This window comes from Hevea brasiliensis, chromosome 10, assembly GCF_030052815.1.
Source record: "Hevea brasiliensis isolate MT/VB/25A 57/8 chromosome 10, ASM3005281v1, whole genome shotgun sequence".
Lineage (NCBI taxonomy): Eukaryota > Viridiplantae > Streptophyta > Magnoliopsida > Malpighiales > Euphorbiaceae > Hevea > Hevea brasiliensis.
In genome coordinates, this window is record NC_079502.1 from 6199726 (window position 1) to 6222904 (window position 23179).

General features: G+C 30.8%; 3 protein-coding genes across 7 annotated transcripts; 2 read left to right on the forward strand and 1 right to left on the reverse strand.

Annotated features, from left to right (window-relative positions):
• The first annotated feature begins 2767 nt into the window (after nucleotides 1–2767).
• LOC110639514 (uncharacterized) lies at nucleotides 2768–4382 on the forward strand. The gene is made up of 3 exons (XM_058129049.1): nucleotides 2768–3664; nucleotides 3748–3997; nucleotides 4068–4382. The coding sequence occupies exons 1-3, from the start codon at nucleotides 2871–2873 to the stop codon at nucleotides 4257–4259; spliced, it is 1236 nt and encodes a 411-aa protein (XP_057985032.1). The 5' UTR covers nucleotides 2768–2870; the 3' UTR covers nucleotides 4260–4382.
• A 587-nt stretch (nucleotides 4383–4969) lies between these two features.
• Nucleotides 4970–6869, forward strand: LOC110639779 (uncharacterized). Its single transcript, XM_058128519.1, has 3 exons — nucleotides 4970–5611; nucleotides 6227–6544; nucleotides 6633–6869. The coding sequence occupies exons 1-3, from the start codon at nucleotides 4970–4972 to the stop codon at nucleotides 6867–6869; spliced, it is 1197 nt and encodes a 398-aa protein (XP_057984502.1).
• A 155-nt stretch (nucleotides 6870–7024) lies between these two features.
• LOC110639494 (probable inactive histone-lysine N-methyltransferase SUVR2) lies at nucleotides 7025–14104 on the reverse strand. Of its 5 annotated transcripts, XM_058129051.1 has the most exons (10): nucleotides 13977–14016; nucleotides 12519–12720; nucleotides 11843–12326; nucleotides 11390–11601; nucleotides 10376–11185; nucleotides 9905–10179; nucleotides 9618–9684; nucleotides 9451–9501; nucleotides 7859–7955; nucleotides 7025–7272 (listed from the first exon to the last, which is right to left on the reverse strand). In XM_058129051.1, the coding sequence occupies exons 2-10, from the start codon at nucleotides 12699–12701 to the stop codon at nucleotides 7250–7252; spliced, it is 2202 nt and encodes a 733-aa protein (XP_057985034.1). In that variant the 5' UTR covers nucleotides 12702–12720; nucleotides 13977–14016; the 3' UTR covers nucleotides 7025–7249. The 5 variants fall into 5 exon arrangements, with proteins under 5 accessions (XP_057985034.1, XP_021646173.2, XP_021646190.2 ...); XM_021790481.2 differs by lacking the exon at nucleotides 13977–14016 and adding an exon at nucleotides 14018–14104 and having other exon boundaries at nucleotides 10376–11601; XM_021790498.2 differs by having other exon boundaries at nucleotides 10376–11601.
• Between the last annotated feature and the right edge of the window lie 9075 nt (nucleotides 14105–23179).

Genomic DNA, 23179 nt, shown 5'->3' on the forward strand with positions numbered 1-23179 from the left:
TGTTTGATAATTAATAGGTTTCTTTTAATATATAGTTGAATAAAATGAATATATCATGTATATATGATAAGGTAGTTAGATAATTACAATATAAAATTTGTGATTTTAATGGTTATAATTATTACTTTCTACAAATTTATATTTAAAAAAATTAATAAAATAATTAAAAAAATCATATAAATATTGATGAAAAAATAATTCAATATAAAACATATTACTCATCAATTTCTACCCAAATGAATTTTTTGATTTTTTAATTATATATTTTGAGTAATAAAAATAATATTATATAAGTCATAAATTTTATTTTAATTTTTATAATTTTTATCAAATAATTATTCAATCTGATTAAAAAGTAAGACTTGTAAATGATGGTTAAAAATAATTTATATCTAAAAATTTTCAATTCTATTTTGTTAAAATCTATATATTATTTATCGGCTAATAGAAAAATAAATTTTAAAATATTTTAATAACTCAAATAAGAAATATTTAGATTATCACTTTGATAAATACCAAAAATATATTATAAAGTTTTTTTTATAATATTGCTATATAAATTTATAATAACAATAATTATTCTAGCAACAATTCATAGTAATATTTAAAAAAAATATTGAAATTTATAAAATAAATTTTAATTAAAATATTTGATTATAAATGAAAAATTAAAAAAAACCATAGTCATAAAAATTACCTTTATTTTAACATCCCTAATAGAAAATTAATTATTTCCTTGCAATAACATTAAATTAAATAGGTCTAATTACTAAAAAAATATATTTAAAAAAATTGAAAATAAATCAATCATTTTAATTTCGGTGATTCCAATCAATTTATCAAATTGATTAAAATTAGATTTTCAATTTTAACGATTCAATTAATTTTGTCAATAAACATAATTAATTTTATTTTGTAATTTGAACATTTAAAAAAAATTCTTCTTTTTTCGTGTGCTTATTAATATTTTAAAATTATTATTTTACTACAATAAAAATAATCTCCACCAGCTGCATTTAAAAAAGTTTTAAGAATTTTTCATAAATTAAAGATGAAAAATTTAATGGGTTCAAATAAACTACGATATAACAGATTTTTAAATTTAAGTTTAATATTTTTATATTTATCTTCAAAAAAAAAAAAAGATTTTATATTTTATATTTATATATAATATATAATATATATATAAATATTAAATATTAGTTTTGCAAAAAATATTATTTATTTTTTAAATTAATTAAAATTATATTTTTATTATTTAAATTAATTTTATTATTTAGATAATTTTAAAATTCTTAATTTTAGAATTAATCAAATATAAAATTTTATAAAAATTAATTAATTAAAATAAGAAATTAATAAATAAAAATAAAAAATATAATTAATCTATAATCAATATAATATATAAATGGGAGAAGGGGGAACATTCGGTTTAATCAAAATATCAATAGTAATTTAGTATTGTAACAATAGAGGGTCAAATTAAATTGATTATGTAATTTAAAATTAATTATACTAATAAAAAAATTAAATTTAATTAAATATTAAAAACTAAAAGTAATTTTAAAATAGATAGAATTCTCTTTATATTTTGTATTATATCATAAAATTAAAAAAAAAAATAACTAAGCTATAAAAATCATTTAAAAAAATATATTAAGAAAATAATAAAGTTAATGAAATCGTCAAAAAAAATTATTTTTCTATTAATTAAAAAGATTAATTTATTTTATATTATATTTATAATACCTTTAATAATTATAGTACTACTATTTAATTATTTATATTATAAAATTTTGAATTACATTTATTTATAATAAGTATAATTATTTATATATCCTTATTTAATTCAACTTTCACATCCTTATTCATACTTAAATTTGAGTTTTACTTATAATTATAAAATTAAAATTTCATTTATAAAATTTTTATAACAAAAAAAATATTTTTTTAAATTAATGTATCTTAATTTTAATTAAATATATTATACTCATTATTTTAATTAAAAATTAATATATTTTAAATAAAATAAGAATAAAAAATTATTAACTCTAAAATTTTTATTCTAAAATTTTTATTGCATTAAAAATAAAGCCTAGGATTTATTAGTATTTAAATGGGACTTGTAAATTTAAATTTAATTAGAATTAATTTAACCGACTATAATTTTTATATATTAAAATTGATACAAGAGTCTCATATTGAGTATTATTAACTCAATAATTAGTACAACATGATTATATATAAAAAAAATTAAGAAATTTGATATTAATTTACTTTATACTCTTAAAATTATAAATTTATGTCTTAAATCATAAATTCACTTTATTTTAATTGGGTAAAAAATTATACAAAAATTGATTATTATTTAAATAAATATTTAATTTTATTGGTTAGATTATTTCTTACTTAAATTCAAATATTACTTTATTAAAAAATGTACTCTTATCAAGAAATTTTTTAACTATTTAAAAATTGAATTAATCAATATTAAGTAAAATAGAAATTCTATTAAAAGAATCTTAATTTACTTAGATATTTTATTTATTCACATATTACAATTATAAACATTTAATTTTTTTATAAAATTAAATTTTAAAATAATTAATTACGTAAGCATCAAGTTAATTATTTTTATTTAAATAAAATTTTTAATGTGAAAAGAAATGTTTTTAATTTTTATTTTTCATTAAAATAATATCTTAAAACGCCTTTAATTTATTTTAATTAGCAAAATATGACGTTGTACAACTTTTCTTATTACTTTCATTTGAATATGATTTTTTAAAAAAAAAATTATATGTTTTGATGGACAATTTTACTAGTAGATTAAATTTACCCATTTATCCCTTACGGATATACCGGACCGAATGATGCACTGCGCTGCCCCTCTCTGCTCCCACTTTCCGGCGTTCTCCACCACCACCTCCGGCGCCGCCGCCAAGGCCAACCACAGATGCTTAGTCTACCCTAGAATGTCACTGAACCAAACTCCTCAACCACCGACCCCTAAAAACCTCCTTACCACCATCACTAACCTACTGTGGGGTCCCTCCCTCCCACCGGGACTCCTCATCTCCACCGTCCGTACAGCATGGAACTCGGCGTGGCAACTCATGATGTCGCAGCTAGCCCCCTCCGATTCCTCTGGCGGTTACTCTAGGCCCGCCTCCAAATTCCGGCTCAGCAATTCTCAATATTCCCGCCGAAATCCAACGACCTTACACCTCTACGTGGGCCTTCCCTGCCCCTGGGCCCATCGGACCCTCATAGTCAGAGCTCTCAAAGGCCTAGAAGATGCAATTCCGGTGTCGATCGCAGCACCGGGCCAAGACGGTTCCTGGGAATTTCAGAGCACACCAAACACGGACAAGGATGTCCTTGTACCGGGTAAGGACAAAGCAAACGGACGCAAGACTTTGAAGGAGGTTTACGGGATAACAAGAGGAGGTTACAGCGGGCGAGCTACGGTGCCGATGCTCTGGGATGCAGAGAGGAAAGAGGTGGTGTGCAACGAAAGCTATGACATTATTGAATTCTTGAATTCGGGCTTAAATGGGTTAGCCCAGAATCTCGATTTGGATCTGTCGCCGAACTCATTGAAGGAAAAGATTGAGGAATGGAATCAAGTGATCTATCCCAACGTAAACAATGGAGTTTACAGGTAAAGTAGTATAATTGATTTGATTGTTTATATCAGAATTTGCTTAGTTTTGGTCATAAATGCAAAAGGTTGAATCTTTGCAGATGTGGGTTTGCTCAGAGTCAAGAAGCATATGATAGAGCAGTGGATGATTTGTTCAGTACATTGGATAAGATAGATAATCACTTGGGTACTTCACGATTCTTGTGTGGAGACACACTAACACTAGCAGATGTTTGCTTGTTTACCACTTTGATTCGGTTTGATCCTGTATATCATGTTCTGTTCAAGTGCACTAAGAAGAAGGTGCTCGAGTATCCAAATCTTCATGGGTATATGCGAGATATATATCAGGTAACTTGGATTTATATGCTAGTTCTTGAGTTGTGAGTGCCATATTGATCATCTGATAGTTGTTTTGCAGATACCAAAGGTTGCAGAAACTTGCAATTTTTCTGCCATTATGGATGGTTACTACAAAGTACTTTTCCCACTGAATCCAGGCAGCATTCGTCCATCCATGCCTTCAGGGTATGAAGATGAAAACCTTTATGCAGCTCACAGCAGGGAATCATTTTCATCTGTGAATAAAGATATAGAGGTTTATGTTTCATAAATCATAGTTCTCTTTATAATTGTGTATCACCTCTCAATGTGTGCTGGGTGTTAATATTTTTCCCACATTTTGAATTTTAGCAAAAGAAAAAAAAAATGAATCTTATTTTAATTGATGGACCAATCTGCTATCTTTCCATTTATTTTCTTTTTCTTCTTATCTGCTGAAATCTTCACAGGGTGCAGGGGTAGGATTATGTACTGATGTAAGTATTTTTTTAAGCCAACAAATGAATCTATGATTGAATTGAATCATAACATGAACCATGAAGAAGATGATATAGCTGCGATATGCATGTAATATGTGATGTGTTTGGATGAACTAGACTCCAAATTAACTCACTCCATGGTTTTATTTATTTGAATTCAATAGTTAAAAAAAATTAAAAACAATTATTTAAATCTATTGGGATTTGACCAATTGCACTTTTGTTTCACTAATTTACAATTACTCAAACAATTTATAAATTGAAGTTTAATTAAAATTTAATTTATAAAAATCAAAAGGGTTAATATTTGAAAAAAGATTTATATAATTGTGTCTAAAAAATAAAATTAATTCGCCAATTGAAAAATAAGGAGTCTCTTTAAAAATTAAAGAAGAATTTTAGTAATTTTTCAAAACGGAACTGAAAGAGAACACCAAACACCTGTTCTCTCAATCTTTCTGCTTGCTTCCAAGAAATCCATGGGCCACCTTTGCCTTCCAAGATGAAATCTTGTACAAGAAACCAACGTAGCAAATATGTTGGTGGTGGGGTTGGTGATGGTGAAACAATATCTGATAAAGGGGAGACAAGAAACAAGCATAGTACTTCAGGGAAGCCAAGCAACGGGCGAATGGGTAGCTGCATTAGTGATCGAAAAGGTGTCTTTGTTATTGATAGTGATGGTGATGAGAGTTTTCAAAGTGCGCCTAGGACGTTGCAGGATCTTTTGATTCAATTATCTGGTAAAGGGAAATCAAGAACAAAAGGGGAGGAAGCTCTCGTTGTGATTGTTCAGGCACTAACTATGGAACTTGAGGTTGATTTTGTGGAAAATAATTTTGCAACATTGTTGTATCGGTGCCTGCGTTGTGTAAAGAAGGGGTCTGACATAGAAGTTGAACTAGCATCACAAGCAATTAGCCTGCTGGGGATGATTCTTCGAGATGAGGATTGTGCGTATGAAGTATATAAAGACTCGTTTCCTGTACTTTCACAGGTTCTGGAATCTGGTTCCAAGAAGTTAAAGATTTTGGAATGTTTGGCCATTGTCACTTTCTTTGGTGAAAAAAATGACGAGACACAAAAAGCTATGCAGATCATATGGAAGAGGATCCTTAAAGCAGACTGTAATACGAAGAATTCAGTAAGTGCCTTAGCTGCAGGAATTTCCGCTTGGTCCTTTCTTCTAACTAGGGGTGTGCAAACGGTCGGTTCGGTTTCGAACCGAAACGAACCGATAAAATCAAAAACTGAAAATCAAAAATTTTAAAAATCGAACCGAACTGATTAATGAGAGAAAACCGAACCGAACCGTCGGTTTTAAACCAATCAAACCGAAATTTATAAAATTTCATATTTTTAACATTAAATCTAAATAATAAAAACATAAAAACAAAAAAAATTAGAAATCAAAACTAAAAAATCTTAAGGTTCGCTTCGGTTTTCTTTGATTTCGGTTCGATTCGGTTCGATTTTCTTTAATTTCCTATATATATTAATAATTTCGGTTCGGTTCAATTTTTTTAATTTTTATATGAAAATAATCAAACCGAACCGATTAACTGAAATTATCAAAATTATAAACCGAACCGATTAAAATTGAAAACCAAACCGATTGAACCGAATTGAATCTGTTCGGTTTGGTTTTTCGGTTTAAACCGAAAACTGCTCTCCCCTACTTCTAACTACCGTTGAAGGATGGAGGTTAAGCCACAAATATTGGAGAGATGCAATTTCTTTCTTGTCAAATCTACTGGAGGAAGCTAATAAATCAGTCTTTTTAGCAGCTGCTGAAGCATTGGCTCTGATATTTGAGATTGATTGCCTTGACAAGCTCTCTACTGAAGCAAAGAATTCAGATCTAATTTCTGCCAAGGATCACAATTGGTTTAAACAAAACTTGAAGGATTATATAACACAGAAACTGAGATGCCAAGCCAAGAAAGAGAGTGAAGATAGTGCTAAAAAAGAGGCACGGATTGATTTTCTGAAATTTTTTGAGGATTGTAATAAATTCTTGGAACCTTGTGCAAGGATTGGTGAAGATGTACTGAAGTTGTTGACATGGTCTAAAAGAGTACAGTTGAACTTTATCAAGATTTTTCTTGGAGAAGATGGATTTGTCAAGCACATGAGACAATGAAAAATTGCAAGCCATTTTTAAGTTCACACCAAGAAGAGAGAAATCCACAGGCAATGGACTTTACACGCCTAAAAGGGAAGAGATTACCATTCGCTTCTTCCGACCCAGACTTCAACAGGAGGACGAAGATGGTTCTCTGTTACCTTTTGTGAGCAATGAGAAGAAACTGCTACTAAAGAAAATGAACATGTCTCCCAACTCGTTCTTGAACAAGGCTAGAACTCGGTTACTGAACAAGAAAAGGATGCTTGCTGATTAAGAAACTCAAGTTGACTAGAGAAACAAAATTTCTATTGCTTTTTAATTTTCTATTTTTAAAGATTTTAATTTTTTGTTGTTTTTATTTTATTTTGTCATTTAACTTTCATAATCATCTACTGGATGTTGTTTAATCTACACTGACACTTGTTCCAATAATAGAACTTGAGAAGCTGGATTGTCTGAGATGAAGCTACAAGGTCAAAAACACAGATGTTTGTTATGTACATATCACAGAATAACACCCTAATCTGCATCAGCTGACAACATAGTTGCTAGAACTGATAGAAGTTGCAGTAAAATCCATTCCATGAAATTTCCTCCTTGTCAGGAGAGAGAACATAACAGCAAAAAGGAGTCTTGTAATCTACATGTATCTAGTCATCTCAATGCAGATTTAGACCCTGCACAGAGAAAGCTGCTCATCAGTGGGGAAAAATGCGAAAATGGGTGACCAAGAGCAGAAGCACCACAAAAGTTGACAAACTAATCAATAGCGCTGGATGGGTATGCTGGGCATCGGCGACGACTTCCAGAATAATGGTTTTCCTTGAGAAATTTCATTCACAGGTTTCTTCACTGCTTACACAGCTTATCGGCATGCGAAAAGGAACAGTATCAGCGATGACTTCCAGAATAATAGTTTTCCTTGAGAAATTTCATTCACAGGTTTCTTCACTGCTTACACAGCTTATTGGTATGCGAAAAGGAACAGTCCCCACTCTAATGAGTCGTAATTAATTGTGAACTTAAAACAGGTGATCAACCACCAGCATCAATCAAGTTAATTTTGGTAGGCTATGATTGAACCTAGAAACCATAATTTTGGATCTCAAACCTAGCCAATGCTTAAGTACTCAACAGTCATGAAGAAATTAATTGCACACACACAGAACATTCAAAGCTCAAACTCAATAATTACTTTCAGGAAAAAGGTAAAAATTCCAAATTGCCCGCCATAAGGCCCATAAAGCTTCAGAATGAACTTACTATTTGGACGTTTCATGTTCCTGCAGAACTTGCTGCTACATAGGCACTTGAACACCTCCACAGGATGATCATCGTCATCAAAGTCGAGACCATAATCCTGGAGATAATTCAAATATTGATTAAGAAAAAGAACCAAAAGAAATCTTGGCAGTGTTGCAACTGGAGATAGGTCTGCAAGTGATAACATTTGATAGATGGCACAAAACAGGGAATGACACAAAAGCTTATGCAAGGGCAGAGCCAAAAATATTTTATTGAGGGGGCTAGTGTTATATATATAATTAATTTAAAAAATGATTAATTATACACATTGTTTATATATTTTGAGGGTCAATGTTATATATTCAAAAAATGCCCTAATAGAGTTTAGTCAAATTAGATTTTTTTTTTTTTTGGGAGGATGTCAATGTTATAAAATTATAAATAAAGGGTTCTAACATTTCACATAACAAAACAATATAAATTATTTTGGAGAGGCTCATAACTAAAATAAAATTTGTCAAGGGTAATACACGCGCACGCGCGCACAAGAGTATTTTAGAAGGGATTTAACTGACATGATAAAAGAGCAAACTTAAGCAGTGAAATCATATGATTAGCTGGACACCTGTTTTTCTTTCATGCTGAAAACTGAAAAGCATGCTTGATGGCTAAGGAAGTTCAAAGTAAAGATCTGACAGGCTGAGAGATATTAAGATAAGTAACTTCCGTTTTAGATCAAAAAATTTTTTTCCTCAGATACAGCATACAGCTCCCAGAGCGTACATCATATTAGACTATACAGAGGTACTGTACTGTACTTCACATTTTCAGACTAGCCCATTGTCGAAACAGGTGAAATAGCTACTCATATATCCTTCTAAATATTTAAATTGACAGTTCCACTGTCGAAAACAGGTGAAATAGCTACTCATATATCCTTCTACATATTTAAATTGACAGTTCCACTGGCAGCCTAATGGATATTATACTCTTTTTATGCTGTCATGAACAATATTGTTCATCACCACCTTAGAAGATTGTAGCTCAACATTGTCTGACAAAGCCACATGGCAACTGAAATATTCTTCCACATGCAAATAGATGGTTCCACCAGAGAGTTGATGTTATTTTCACAAGTACATATATGGTGTTACTGAAGGATGCCACTTGGGCACCTGAGACAAATTCTGTCAGAAAATGTTGATATTGCACCAGATTGACTCCCAAGTTTTAAGAACAAAGTGATATTTGTATCAGCAAACCCAACACATCAGATATCTTCCTAGTGTAAAACAAACAAGCAGACCCATACTCCAATCACTTAAAATTTCTGTATAACAAAGTTAACACTACCAATTGGCCCAAAAGACAGAATATTCAGCCATGATATCTTCACAATTTAAGCATAATTTTGAAATTTTCAAATCATTTCAAATGAAAAGAAAAAAAATGCTAAAATGTCAAGACAATATAACTTAGCAAACATGACCAAAAATTCGTTTCATTCAGGACTTAGTTGAAAGTGCAATAGCATGATTGAATAGCAACTAAGCAACAAGATATGCATAAATGAGCAGGAAAACAAATATAATTAAATTAGTATTGCTCACCCAAGTTAGCTCTTCTAAGGCATTTACTTCTCTTGCTGTGAAGAAGGCAAGCTGCATTACAATTGATTCTATATAAGTCATCTTATAATTGACAATAAAACACATTGTGTCCAACCACCAATGAACTACATAACAGTAAAACAAAATCAGTATGCAGGAATTCATACGTGATAATAATGTTGATCTGGGGTCTCCACCTTGACTGGGATCTCAATCAAATTTGAGTCAAGGCACCTAGCATAAGAAAAAAGAATTATCAGAAGCTGTCAACTCTATAAAAGTTTTCTTTTACACATAACAGTTGAATTCCCCATTCTCTGGTGCATCTGAATCAGGAAAAGCTATAAAAACAAACATCCAAAAATAAAGAAAACCAACTAAAGTTTGAAAAATGCAAACAGAAACAAGTACTGCCGCATGATCCAAGCAAAGTTCATGAACTTTACAGAGATACCTATGATTGATAAACCTGGCAACATTCCCATAGAATGTTGCATCCAAACAAAGAGCTTCTTCCTCCTTCAAAGCTCCTTTCAAGAACCAATATGCATCCAATAGAACTGGATAGGTATGCCACTCATTGTTGGTGCCTCTTGTCCTCTGTACATTTCTCTCATGCAACTCTTTGTTGGTCAGTATTTCTCCAATGTATTCACACACAAATGTCCCTTTTGGCAGCTTTTCAAGGGTTCTAAGGCCCCATCCCTTTCCTTCAGGAGTAAAGAAAACCTGATGCACAGAATCATTTAGTACAAAAGCAGATTTCTTAGGAATAACTATGTCCATGTGGTATAAATTTCAAATAACACCCAAATATAATTTCATGAAATAGATTAAAAGACAATAGTTATCACATCACTTGAACATATGAAAACACTTCTCGAATATCCAGAAAAACTCTAGAAACATATGACCATATCCACACCTGCAATTTGCACCTTATACCCCGCTGCACAACTCGATTGCCACACCGCTTATGGCAGGCGCATTTACTCCAACATTCTTTAATATATTTCCTCTTCAAGTGACCCTTGCATGGTTCCAAGATCTCATCATTTTTTGATCTTTCAAGGGGGCAAGCTTTACAATAGGAGAGGCATTGTCGTTGAGGATCACGGGTCATAGAGATACACTCTTCCAAGAAATCCTCTCTAATGAGGCCTTCTGATGTGTATGCAAACTCGTTTCCAGTTTCACAGGCACAAACACAAATTGTGGTTGAGGATAGACAATCACCAATACAAGTAGAACAGCAATCTTCAGCATTAATTTGAGAAAGAGTGAATCTCAAATAAGCATTTTGAAAAACCACGTTTTGAGGTATGTACATAAAAGGAGGAGGACACTCATTGTTGATTTCATTTAACCATGAAATCTCAATTACTTCTTCTCCCTTAGTTATGTCATTGAAGTCATGAAGAGATCTTAGTTCCTCAAAAGTGAGCTGATGCTGTGGAACAACCACCAAACTACATGACTCAGGGTCTCTCAATTCCCGTCCTCCATTACTTTCAGTAGAACCATTCGCACTACAATGGGCGTCCTCACTGATAGGTTTTATTTGCCTTGGCATTTGAGGTGCAGCCACCTCAGAAGAGCAATGTATATCAATTGATCCATTTGAAATATTAACTGGTATACAATTACTTCCTTTAACGCCCCCAACACCCAAAGCACTGTATGCAGCTGATCTCTTCAATGCACTGATAGATGGAATTACATTCATTAACCTTTCCTGCGATTCACGAGAGGAATCAGTAGCCAATTCCAGGAAGCAGTCACACATATCTTTCAGCATTTGCATGACCGAAAAGTTAGAATCAAAAATTTTATAAGACCGGAGACACTTCTCCTGCGTTGATTTCAGAAGTTCATCTTGACTAGGCATGTGAAAATTTGGTCTTCCAAGCAAAGAGTTGCAGCTCAAAGAAATCTTCACCTCTCCCAATGACGAGGAGGCAATCTCTAAGTTAGCAGGAGATTCCTCCAGAACAGGTGCAAGCTCAGAGTTGGCTCTTCGGCTACTTGATGAAGCTGGAACACTGTCACCTCTATCTTCTTCAGTTCCAAAATGGGATGCTGGAGGCTCCTGATCATCTGGCTTTCCTGTTAAAAAACTCCTACCTGAAATATCTTCTTTGCTAAAGGAATCTGCAAACGCAGGAGCAGAAAAAAAAAAGGGAAGAAATCAACACATTGAAAAAGAACAAATTGGAGTTTCATCTGACAATTTTACAGAAGAAAACAAGAATAAAACCATAACAAAAATATCATTTCAGATTCAACTTACACAGTAAGGGCAATAAACTGAACTCTTACAGAAACATATTATCATGCATGATTAAAAACATTACCCATGGAATAATGGGTTCCATTGATTAAATTGATTTACCTGGTCGGATCACAGCAATAGGAGCCTCATAACGAGGTACGTCATCAGGAGGCAAGTCATCAGTAAATGGCTCATCTTTAGGCTTGATCAGAGCATAAGAATCAACCACCTTTTGTTTTGGTATTAGTACACTGTCTGGATCAACTTCGCGATCTTTGAACTGCACTCCATGAGATGGCCTCTCTACAATAGGTCTCTTCTCTCTAGGAGATACTTGAGGTAACAAAGGTTCTTTTCCCTTGTACGCATGCCGCACCTGAGTCGACTGTGAATCAGAAGGCCCAGGTTGCAACTTCATCATGTCTGGTGATCGCTGCAGAGAATTTGCGCCCAGCTTCCCTTCATCATCCAATTTAGGTTTTCTTAATGAAGTTCCACGCATCATAGATTGAGAAGACTGCCCTTCTTGGCTTCTTGATCGCAATCTTTTTAACGGTCGCTCAGGTTCATCATGCACCTCTGCTTCATCAGTAAAATTTTCTCCCTGCTCATTAAAAAGACATGCCAGATGATAAAGGTATGAAGTTTAGAACAACAAACATAAAACACAGCATCACTTAAATTACGATTCTCTTTCTCATCTGACACCTAATAGATTAGATTAATATCAAACAAAAATTATCATAATAGAAGGCAGGAAATCACAATAAAGAGGCAACAGAAAAGGGAACTGCACCTTAGAATCGTCCTCATCAAATATGGCATCAGCAAGAACTCTATAATTTTCTTCTTCAATCAGTTCCCAATTCTTGTCATATAATTTTAAAAGTCTTTTCAAAACTGGTTTTACTTTATCTTCATTTATGCCAATTGCCTTCATTGCACGAAAGGCATTCATAACTCTGGGATTTGGCGCCATTATTGAACAATAACTAGGCCTGCAGGAAGTTCTGAAACATCAGATATAATACCTACATTTTTCCATATTCATAATAGAAGAGATTCAGCAAAGCAAGTCTGCAAACATGCACATCTAAGCACACTTTTCTAAGTAAAATTATTAGGCAACTGGCAGATAGTTACAAAAGAAACATCACTTGATAATATTCAACATCAATAAAGTAAAATGGAACATTTGAAATTTCTTTTTTTTTTTTAAATAACAAAAAGAAATACGCATTTTAACTCAGTTACCCAAGGATCCCTCTAAAAGGGCTTTACTTATATACAAGACATTTTCTAAGAAATCGAAGTATATCTTGCTGTCGTGGCTGAAAAATCAACTTGAAAATACTTTAACATTTGATATGCCAAGGAAAAAACAAACAAACAGCTTTCTTTCAGCCAATGTATTTCCTTCCCTTTCATTATGAGTTTGTAAAACAATTTTTATAAGGAAGAATCATTTCCCTGAAAATAGTTTAAAGTTCTTCTGGGCAAGAAAATTCTCTCTTTCAGCCAATTTTCTTATACATTCAAATAGCAAAGGCATGGACAATGCTTTCTAAGAAAATGCTTTACTACAATAAATAGAGCTTAAGTGAATATGACACAATACAAAGCATCACTCTCATAACCAATTCCATGAAATAATAGCAAAACAACACGTTAAGAGTAAAGAAATAAACAAAGAACATAATTAACAGACTATTAGGTTAATACACAAGTACCCATTAAGAGAAATTTATAGATATACAAAATACCAAAGTTTGCCTAAAATCCCCAAACACCAACACAAACATGCAGAAAACCAAAATTACATGAACATCAAAAACAGAAAATACATAAAAACCTCCCTGGAACAAGAAAGAAGATTAGAAGAACAAATCCATTCAACTAAGCCTCTAAAGATCATTTTTAACAAGCCATTTTCCACTTAAAAAAAATAAAAAATAAAAAAAAGGTCTCAGCTTTACGAAAGCTTAGTACAGCGAAAAAAGTGAAGGACAACAATCAACAAGCACTTTCATTTCCTGAATTGATTTTGTGGGCAACCAAACGCTAGCCAAAACTGAAAATGAAAAAGGAAAAGAAAATTTGAAAAGTGCAAAAAAGGACCTAAAAAGCACAATGAAGTTGGCAAATGAAGAAAAGAAAACCCTAAAATAATCAAAAGCCAGTTGAACCGAAACACATTGAAACTTGAAAGCAGAGAAATAGCTTTCGATAGAAGATGAAGGATTGATCGCAGTACTTTGAGAATCGGAAAGAGCAGCATTTGAAAAATAGGCTTACCGGGCAACAGAGTGACAGAGAGTGACTTTTAGACTGAACGCCTCTCTCTGACCGTGAAATTATAGGGCACAGAAAAGAGGATTAAACATTCGTCAATTTTTAAATAATTATATAATTATTATAATTAATAAAAATTTTATAAATTATAATTGATAAAGCACTTGCTTGTTCTCAATTTAAATTTTTTTTAAATGAATTAAATAATTAAATAATCTTATTTTTATAAAAAAATAAATAACTAAAGTATTATACTTAATTAAGATATTAATTAAGATAGAAAAAATGATAAAAATAAATAAATGCATTGATATATAATAAATGGAAAAAAAATTAATACTTTTTAATTTTTTTTAAAAAGTAAAATAAATAATAAAAATTTAAAAAATCACTTAAAATTGAATAAATAGAGTTTATAAATTATTATAAAATTTTTTTAATAAATTTATTAATAAAAGATATTATAAATAAGTGACTTGTAAGAATAAAATTTAAATTTTATTTATCTCGTATTTTAATAAAAGTATATATTATTAAAACTTAAAGTAGAATTAAGAATAAAACATAAATATTTTTATTCAGTATAAAATATATGTACTCTTATTAAGTATAAATTATGTATGTTTTCTATATTAAAGAATATGATATTATAATATACAATGATTTCACGATTAATTGAGATAATTCATTTATTATTAATGTCCTTTAATTATTTATTAATGTATTAATTATACTGATAATTCTAAGAATATTTGATCTATTATTTAATATTAATTTCTTAAGCTTATCTAAATTGCATTAGCAAAAGTAAGAAGGAAGAAAATTTAAAGAAAAAAAAAATAAAAATTTAAATTCTATAAAAATAAATAAAATTAAAAAAAAGTTGCTTACAGTGAGAAAATTTTATAACTATGTAATATTTTCTCGTAAAAAATTAAATTTTTGTAAAAAAAATGAAAATAAAAAAAATTCATTACGAGAATGGGATACTATAAAGCAATTGATTTGATTTTAAAAGACAAATATAAGTACAGTCAACAAAATTTGTACCATTTAAATCATTAAAAGCCAAAATTCATATGTTACTATTTCATATTATATAATAATTAAAATTTTAAATATTAACAATCACAAAATAATAAAATAATAATATACAATAAATATAATTAATGTAATTATATTTTCAATATCATAATTAACAATTATATAAATGTAACATCTCTAATTTTTAAATAATTATTTTATATGTAAATATTTTATTATAATCTTGGTATTATGTACTTCTCATTGGTACTTTCGTTTTGTGAAAATTCGATCGACGCCCGATCTGCAATTTTAAGTCGAGTAGAACAGCTATTAGAACTATTTCAGAACCGGATCAAAATTATATGTCACCCCACCATTTGCAAATGCCTCGAACGCGTTTTAAGCGTTAGAATTGGCATAGATAAGCCTAAACCCAAAGTTTCTTCAGTTATTTAGTGTCGGGTTTAGAATAAAAATCCATAAAATATTAAAGGGTTATTAGAAAATTATAATTCCTTTTGCAATAGTTTTAGAATATTGTTGAAGACCAAGGGGTAAAGTTTTAGAATTTATCAAGCTTATTTGAGTGATTTTTGCAGAATATCCATTTTAGGGGCTAAAATGTACTTTTTCAAGTTTGTAACTATTGCCTGGTTTGGAGGGCTTAGGAGGGTCATATGATATTGATGAGATATGGGTTGAGATGTGTGATTCTAAAAGTGTTATTTAAACCATTGTGCAGATTGGGTAGGTCCTAGGTGTAGGGGAAACTCTGTCGAAATTTCAGCAATATCTTATAGACTATTTTGATTTTATGGTTTAAATCAATTATTTAGTTTTGTCAGTTTTTTGATAGAAGTCAGTGTGTATGTTTAGGTGATCGTTACTAGCCGTCTTCTCCTTTCAACCAGACCAGCTGCAATCCAGTCGACTAATCCGTGAGTAGATATTTATTTTATTTACAATTTCAATATTATTATATTTCTGGCATACTCATACATCACTTATACTTATATTTATGTAGTTAAATATTAGGCATGCCCTGTTTTGCATTTATACTTGATGATATTACTTTGATTGCTGTGTTTTGATAATCTGGAGCTGTGTGTCTGAGTTGGTGTGTATGTGGAGTTTATGAATATGGGTAGACGTGGCTAGATGGATAAGTCGGGGTAGGCACGGCTTTGAGTTGATCTTGTTGGCCCCCACATATGGATTATTAAGCAAAAGTCGGGCTCAAGTTGATCTCACTGGCAGGCCTTAGATTAAAAGAGCTGGGTAAGGGAATCAGCTCCCCATATATATATATGCGTGAGTATGAATATAATTTGGGTGTGTGAGTGCTTTAGATTATCTTTGATGTGACATAACTTGTTTGCATGACTTGTATGAAAATTATGTATTTTATTTATAAGGATGTATTATAATTAGATAGTTATAGAAATTGTAAGTTAAATAAATATTTACTCTCTGAGTCGAACACTCACTCTTGTTCACTATTTTTCCAAGATACAAGAAAACCTTATTGTAAATGACATGTTCCTTTCCTTATAGGTCCACTTATGTTCATTTTGTATAATTTATGTAATCAAGGGAAATTTTAGAACTCCGCATGTGCAGGGATTATTTAATTTGATTTGGGCTATAAAAGATTATATCTCTTTTCTTTTGAAAATTTGTAAACTTCTTATGATGCATGTGATGTTGAATGGATTGGGTATATAGCGTGGTCTGAGAGAGCTGAGCTCCCATTTGATCTTATTGTGATTTGTGGATGATTGTGAGGGTGAATTGAGCTCTCCAATGGATTGGATTTTTGTGTTTACAGGTCTGGTAAGCTAAAAGCTCTCCGTTGGATGGTCCATATTATGGTCGACCTTTGTCCGGTTGTTTCTTTAAAATTGGGCTAAATATGGGTTTATGTTTAGGTTGAAAGATAATTGGGCTTACTACAGGTTTCGGGGGCCTTATGCTGACCTAAATCCTAGTGCCGGTCCGACCCGTGAGTTCAGGTCGTGACAAGATTGGTATCAGAGCTTAGGCTCCAAATTCATGAGAAAGGGTATACTTGGGACACTACAAGAAAAAAGAAAATTAGAAACCGAAAATTCGGTTTCAAAACATTGAAAATCGGTTTTTAATTTCAATTAGAAACCGATTTGAAACTGAAATAATCAGTTTACAATCCGTAGGTTTCTAAATAAATTAAAAATGGAATATGACATCCGTTTCTAAATCTAAAACCAATTTGAAACAGATATTTTTGTTTTAAAATTAGAAACCGAATAACTTCGATTTCTAAATCCGTTTCGAGTTAAAAACCAAAATATATCAGTTTCTAATAATCTGAAACGGATTTTCGTTTTCAATCAGTTTCTAATTAGAACAAACATGAAAACACTTTTTAAAATCGAATATATTCGATTTTTAAATAAAAACAAAATTTCTATTTCCAATCTGTTTCTAAGTATAATAAAATAAAATAAAATCATTTTATTTTCAAACCAAATGCTTTTCTATTTCAAATTAGAAATGAAAATTTAGTTTCTAATCCATTTAAAATTACTGTAAAAATTTTTATTTTTATTTATTTAATGCATTATTTCTTATATTGAAGCATATAATATATTATCAAATTTCAATAATACAAGAAAATTAAAGATTTTATCATAGACAAAATAAATAAAACATTGGAGAAAAGGATATCCTTGTTAAATTATAAAGTTCATAAATTTAATACATGCAAAGAAAAATATACACTTGCATTGCAATTGAAACAATAAGAAATTTAATATAGACTCCAACCTTCAAACCCAGTATTGGGCGATAATGATATCACAATAAATATAGACTAAAATATCACAAAAGTGAACCAAATCATGTCTAGCCATATTTTCTTGGTAAATACCCATGCTAGCAAGAAGATCTAGACCATTCCACTCCATATTTGTTAATGAATATTCTGGTCCCATAACAATATCCCTTCAAACATTAATTATGCCCCCTAGTCAAATCAAGGAGAAAGCCATAATCTGCATCAAGGAAAAGCACCTCAATGAGTAAAAGTGAATGCAACATTACTCTTAAGCAAATAGAAAGCAGGACAATTCCCTTTCCATTAGTTCAATATAAAGGACTTAAATATGAAAATTTACAAGTGTCAGTAGTAGCAAATATTAGTTCAATATAAAGGACTTCAAGCATTAATGTGTTGATTGGAAACTAAGCTCACAGATAAGCATACATTTGAATATTATGGTGCTAGTGTTGAAAACATTTCCAATAATGACCATAAACCAGTTAGTTTCCACAACTTAGATTTTACATACATATTCAACTAACAACTCAGATTATACATGTATATTCAACTAATGAACCAATGTAAATCAAAGAAACACTATCAACTCGTCCAATTGCAGCTTTGGCATCTCAAAATGAACAATGCCCCCAATTCAAGGACGAAAATCAATATATATATCCAAAAATATAAAAAAACTAACTGCAAAAAAGCAAATGGCTTTTCTCAAAGACAATTATGGCTTAGATATAGCAATTTAAGAAATGAATCATATGTTCCATTATAGCTTAGATCACAACAATAAATCATTTTGATTCAATAACCTATGAATCAATTCACATTTACCATATGATGCTATTCTAAACAAAAAATCATTTAATATGAGAAATCAAAGAATCAAAACATGATGATAACTAAATGATCAAGCATCAAATCTGAACATTTTATAGCTATATAATTTCTTCCTCTATTCACAAAACAATTGACAATAGCAGTTCAAGAAATTAGATTTGAATTCAATTTGTTTTAAATTTTATTAATTTTTGAAAGAATTTAAATTATAAATTGATTTAAATTATTTATTAGGTCATCATATAAAAAGAATTACAAATTAACTTTTAGTTAATTTATAAGTTATAAATTCTTTCAAATCAAAATATTAATTAAAAAATTTAATTAATCTAGTTTTCATGCCAAATTTTAAATCAATTAGAATAAAAAAGAACTATCCATTAACATAAGATAAAAAAGAATTAAATGATTCCCAGGATTAGACTTACTAGATTGGTGTCCTTAATCCAATATTGTTGTTTCATACATCAGTGAGTGATTTATTGTATTAGGGAAATCACCAAAAAAAAAAAAAAAAGAAGGCTATGACCAGCTGTAACATAAACAGATACCACCAGATCATTAAACTTGTCAATTGCTTTCAAGAATCTGTGACAAAGATGCAATCAAGAAATTTATTAGGGTTCTATCACAGTAATCAGGAAATTGAAATAAGAAAAAAAAATATAGAGCAGAAAGAGAGTACAAATGATAGTAATAGGAAGCCAACAAGCATAGTGAATAAGGGATGCAAAATAGAAGCTAACAACTAAATCATGAAGCATACTAGCAAAGGCTCAAAACACTTCCATACACACAGTAAACTTGACTAAAACAAGCAGAAATAGAATTTCTCTTGCATTTCCTTTACGGATTCTCTGCTGTATGATCTTTGCTATGGGCAAAACGGTTTCACAACACAAATAAAATTTGAGCACCTTATTCACAGGCCTGAACTCATGCAGAATCCAGTAAACCTCCTAGGATTAAATCACTGATGTATGAAACAACAATACTAGATCACTAAAAAGTAGAAACACCAAGCTCAATTTATATATCCCATCAATCTCCATGTGGATTAAGGACAAACAGAAGTTTAGAATGCCATCAAAAAAATATCATTTAATTTAAATAAATTCTATTTAATAGAATTTTATTTCTTAAATATAATTTTAATTTCGTATAAAAAAATAAAAATTTAAACATAATACTGAAATTAACCTATTTAATTAGGACTACCTCCCATTTGAAGTAGCAATTTCATCATTCTATAATTAATAAGCAAATATCATCATATAATTTTCTTTGTTAACGGAAGATAACAACATTAACTACTAAATGCTAATTACAAAGGACAAAGCACGTGAACCGTTGTAAACTTAAATGGGGAACTGGAGTTACCTTGTGTGACAGCCAACAGGCTTGTGGTATCAAACGCTATCCTCACGAAGATAAGGGTAACACCACAGCCACAGGTTTCCGCCACTACTAAAGCCATAGTCTCAACTGCCCTCAACGCCCTCCTTGGGACATAGCAAAGTAGGAACTAGAAAATGCTTCTATAATGGCACAATTTCTCATCCTCTTCCCTCTCCTCGCCTCAAAACCCCCCTTCGGCTTCACAGCTATGCCCCCACCGCCACCACCATTACTAATAAATACTCCATCTCTGACGAGGACCTCAAGTCTTGAGGCTTCCTCCTCCGTCGCACCATCTCCAACCTTAATCTCGACCACCTCAACTTTGTCTTTATGGAAGTCGGGTTCCCCAAGCGTGACCCGGAGAAGATCAAACTGGTGTTGGAGAACACGAACTCACATTTTTTTCTCTGGTTAGGAAAAGGGAGAGCACATGGGAGATATGAGGCAGCACAACACTACAGGAGAAAGTATTAGGGTTTGCTAAAACAAAAAAAAGAACAATTTATACTAGAGATTAGAGGGTCAAGATCTAGTTTGGATAGCTTGGACGGTTAAGATCAGGGGAAGGGCTTCTTTGATGGGTTTAGTAAGTTCTTTGGTTCAATTTAAAACCATGTAGGATTGAACCAAACTATATGGTAGATTTTGGATTTAAGAGGAAGAGGGCAAAAGTGGCTGTGAAAATAAAAAGAGGGGGTATTTTTATTTTATTTAAAAAAATTGTAATTACAAATCGATCAAAATTAGTTTTTAATTTGAAGTAGAATAGTTTTGAAATAAAAAATAATTAATTTCTAAATATAATTATAAATACAATAATTTTTGAAATCGAAATAAATTGGTTTTTAAATATAAAAAGAAAATAATTTCATTTTGAAATCGAAAGAAATCGATTTCTAAATTAAAAAAGAAATTAGAAACCGACTACAATCGGTTTCTAAATTGACTTTAAATTTATGAAATAGAATATAAAATAAATATATTTTGAAATCGAAAATATCAGTTTCTAAGTGTAAATAGAAATTAGAAACCGACAAGTATCGATTTCTATTTTATTCTTTAAAATTTAATAAATAAAATAGAAATTATAATCATTTTGAAACCGATATAAATCGGTTTCTAAATATAATAGAAAACAACATCATTTTGAAACCGATATAAATCAGTTTCAAAATATAAATAGAAAACAATATCATTTTAAAACTGAAAGCAATCGGTTTCTAAATTAAACAAAAATAAATTTGAAACCAACTAGAATTGGTTTCTAAATTGACTTTAAAATTTTTAAAATAAAATATACAATAAATAAATTTTGAAACCGAAAGCTATCAGTTTCTAAGTGTAATAGCAATTAGAAACCGACAGGCATCGATTTCTATTTTTTTAATTTTAAATGTAATAAATAAAATATAAATTATATTAATTTTGAAACCAATATAAATTAGTTTCTAAATAAATAGAAAACAATTTTATTTTGAAACTGAAAGCAATCGGTTTCTAAATTTAACAAATAAATTAGAAACCGATGAGAATCGGTTTTTAAATTGACTTTAGAAATCGGTTTGTAATCGATTTTTAAATCGATGCTAAATTTGTTGTGCAAAATTTAGAAACCGATTAATTTTCGTTTCAAATTTCGGTTTCAAAACCGTTACTAATCGATCTCTGATATATTTAACCTGTTCTACTCAATTTCCATTTCAAAAGCCGTTTTAAATTACAAACCGATATAGATCCATTTCAAAATTCGGTTTCTATTTCGATATTTTCTTGTAATGGGAGTGTAAAATTAGTCTTGTTAGGCTGTTATATGATGAGTATAAGATCCTATTTCGTCTTCTTTTGTAATTCCTTGCTTCTAGATTATGCATTATTCCTTAGGTAGTTTAAAAGTGTTTCAGTTTAGCACCTCGGTTTTATGAAGTACATAGTGAAGTGAAATAGATTTAACAGACGTGTTGAGTCTGCCATGGAAATACGTACTCCAAAAAATGCTATGTTTCTGTCAGTATGGTCTAAGTGGTGTGCCTATCTGGTGCTAGGCACGAGTACATAAAGGTAGTATAATTACCCTAGATAAGGGTGAGGAAACCACTACTAGCAGTCGTTAGTTGATGACCCAGTCAGAGTAAGTTTATGATATCAGTAGATTCAAGAGAGATAAGAGATTGGGAGACCTAGTATGTCAGGACGTATTGTAGTAACTATACAATATTCTCGATGTTCGCTCTGTAAGCTGCAGATTACAGTACTGGCATGGGATTATTGTGTAGAGCTGCGTGCTTCCCCGTGGTGCTCCATGATAAGGATGTTTGCAGATGGCCTCTGTTTGGTATAGTTATGCCAGACTTGTAATACCCCTATGTTCATTAGGTCAGTATATTCCACTATTCCGGTGACCAGTGTCTGTCCAGACAGTCGAGATATCTAGTCGTATGTCTGTATCATCTAGAAAAGCTCTGAATAAAAATTAATAGCCAATACATAAAGGTGAAATTGAAATAAGAAAAATAAAACATAAAGAATTAAATGAGCCAAGACCACAGCGATAGATGATCGAATCGGAAAGTGACTGTGAGGTCAGTCGTAACCTTAATTCCGTATGGGACATTGTGACACAGCAGGCCTAGGAATAATTGCGAAGCTAGTGAAAATGAGAGAACCACAGAAAAGAATTGAGAACAAGATCAAATAATTGAATCAGGGTTCAGGAAGCAATTTAATGCTAATGGTAAACCAAATCAGACCGGTAAGGGGCCTTAGAGGTGACTCTTGGCCTAAATGTCCAATAAAATATAGGAAATTAAATTTATGAAAAAGAATTAAAAAGTGAAGAGGTGTGTAGAGAAAGAAAAGAAAATTTCAAATGTTAATTCTTTTATGACATCACTTCTTATGCAATTAATATTATAATTTTTAATATTAGAAAATTTAAGATAATTATGCATAAATAAAGTCAAAAATTAAAAGAAAATAAAAATTCCTTCTTCTTTTCCATCCATGCCATCCCTCTCCTCTCTCTTTTCTCTCTCTCTAAATTCCTCCATGGCCATGAATTTTCAAACTTTGAATTAACCCCATAAATCTCA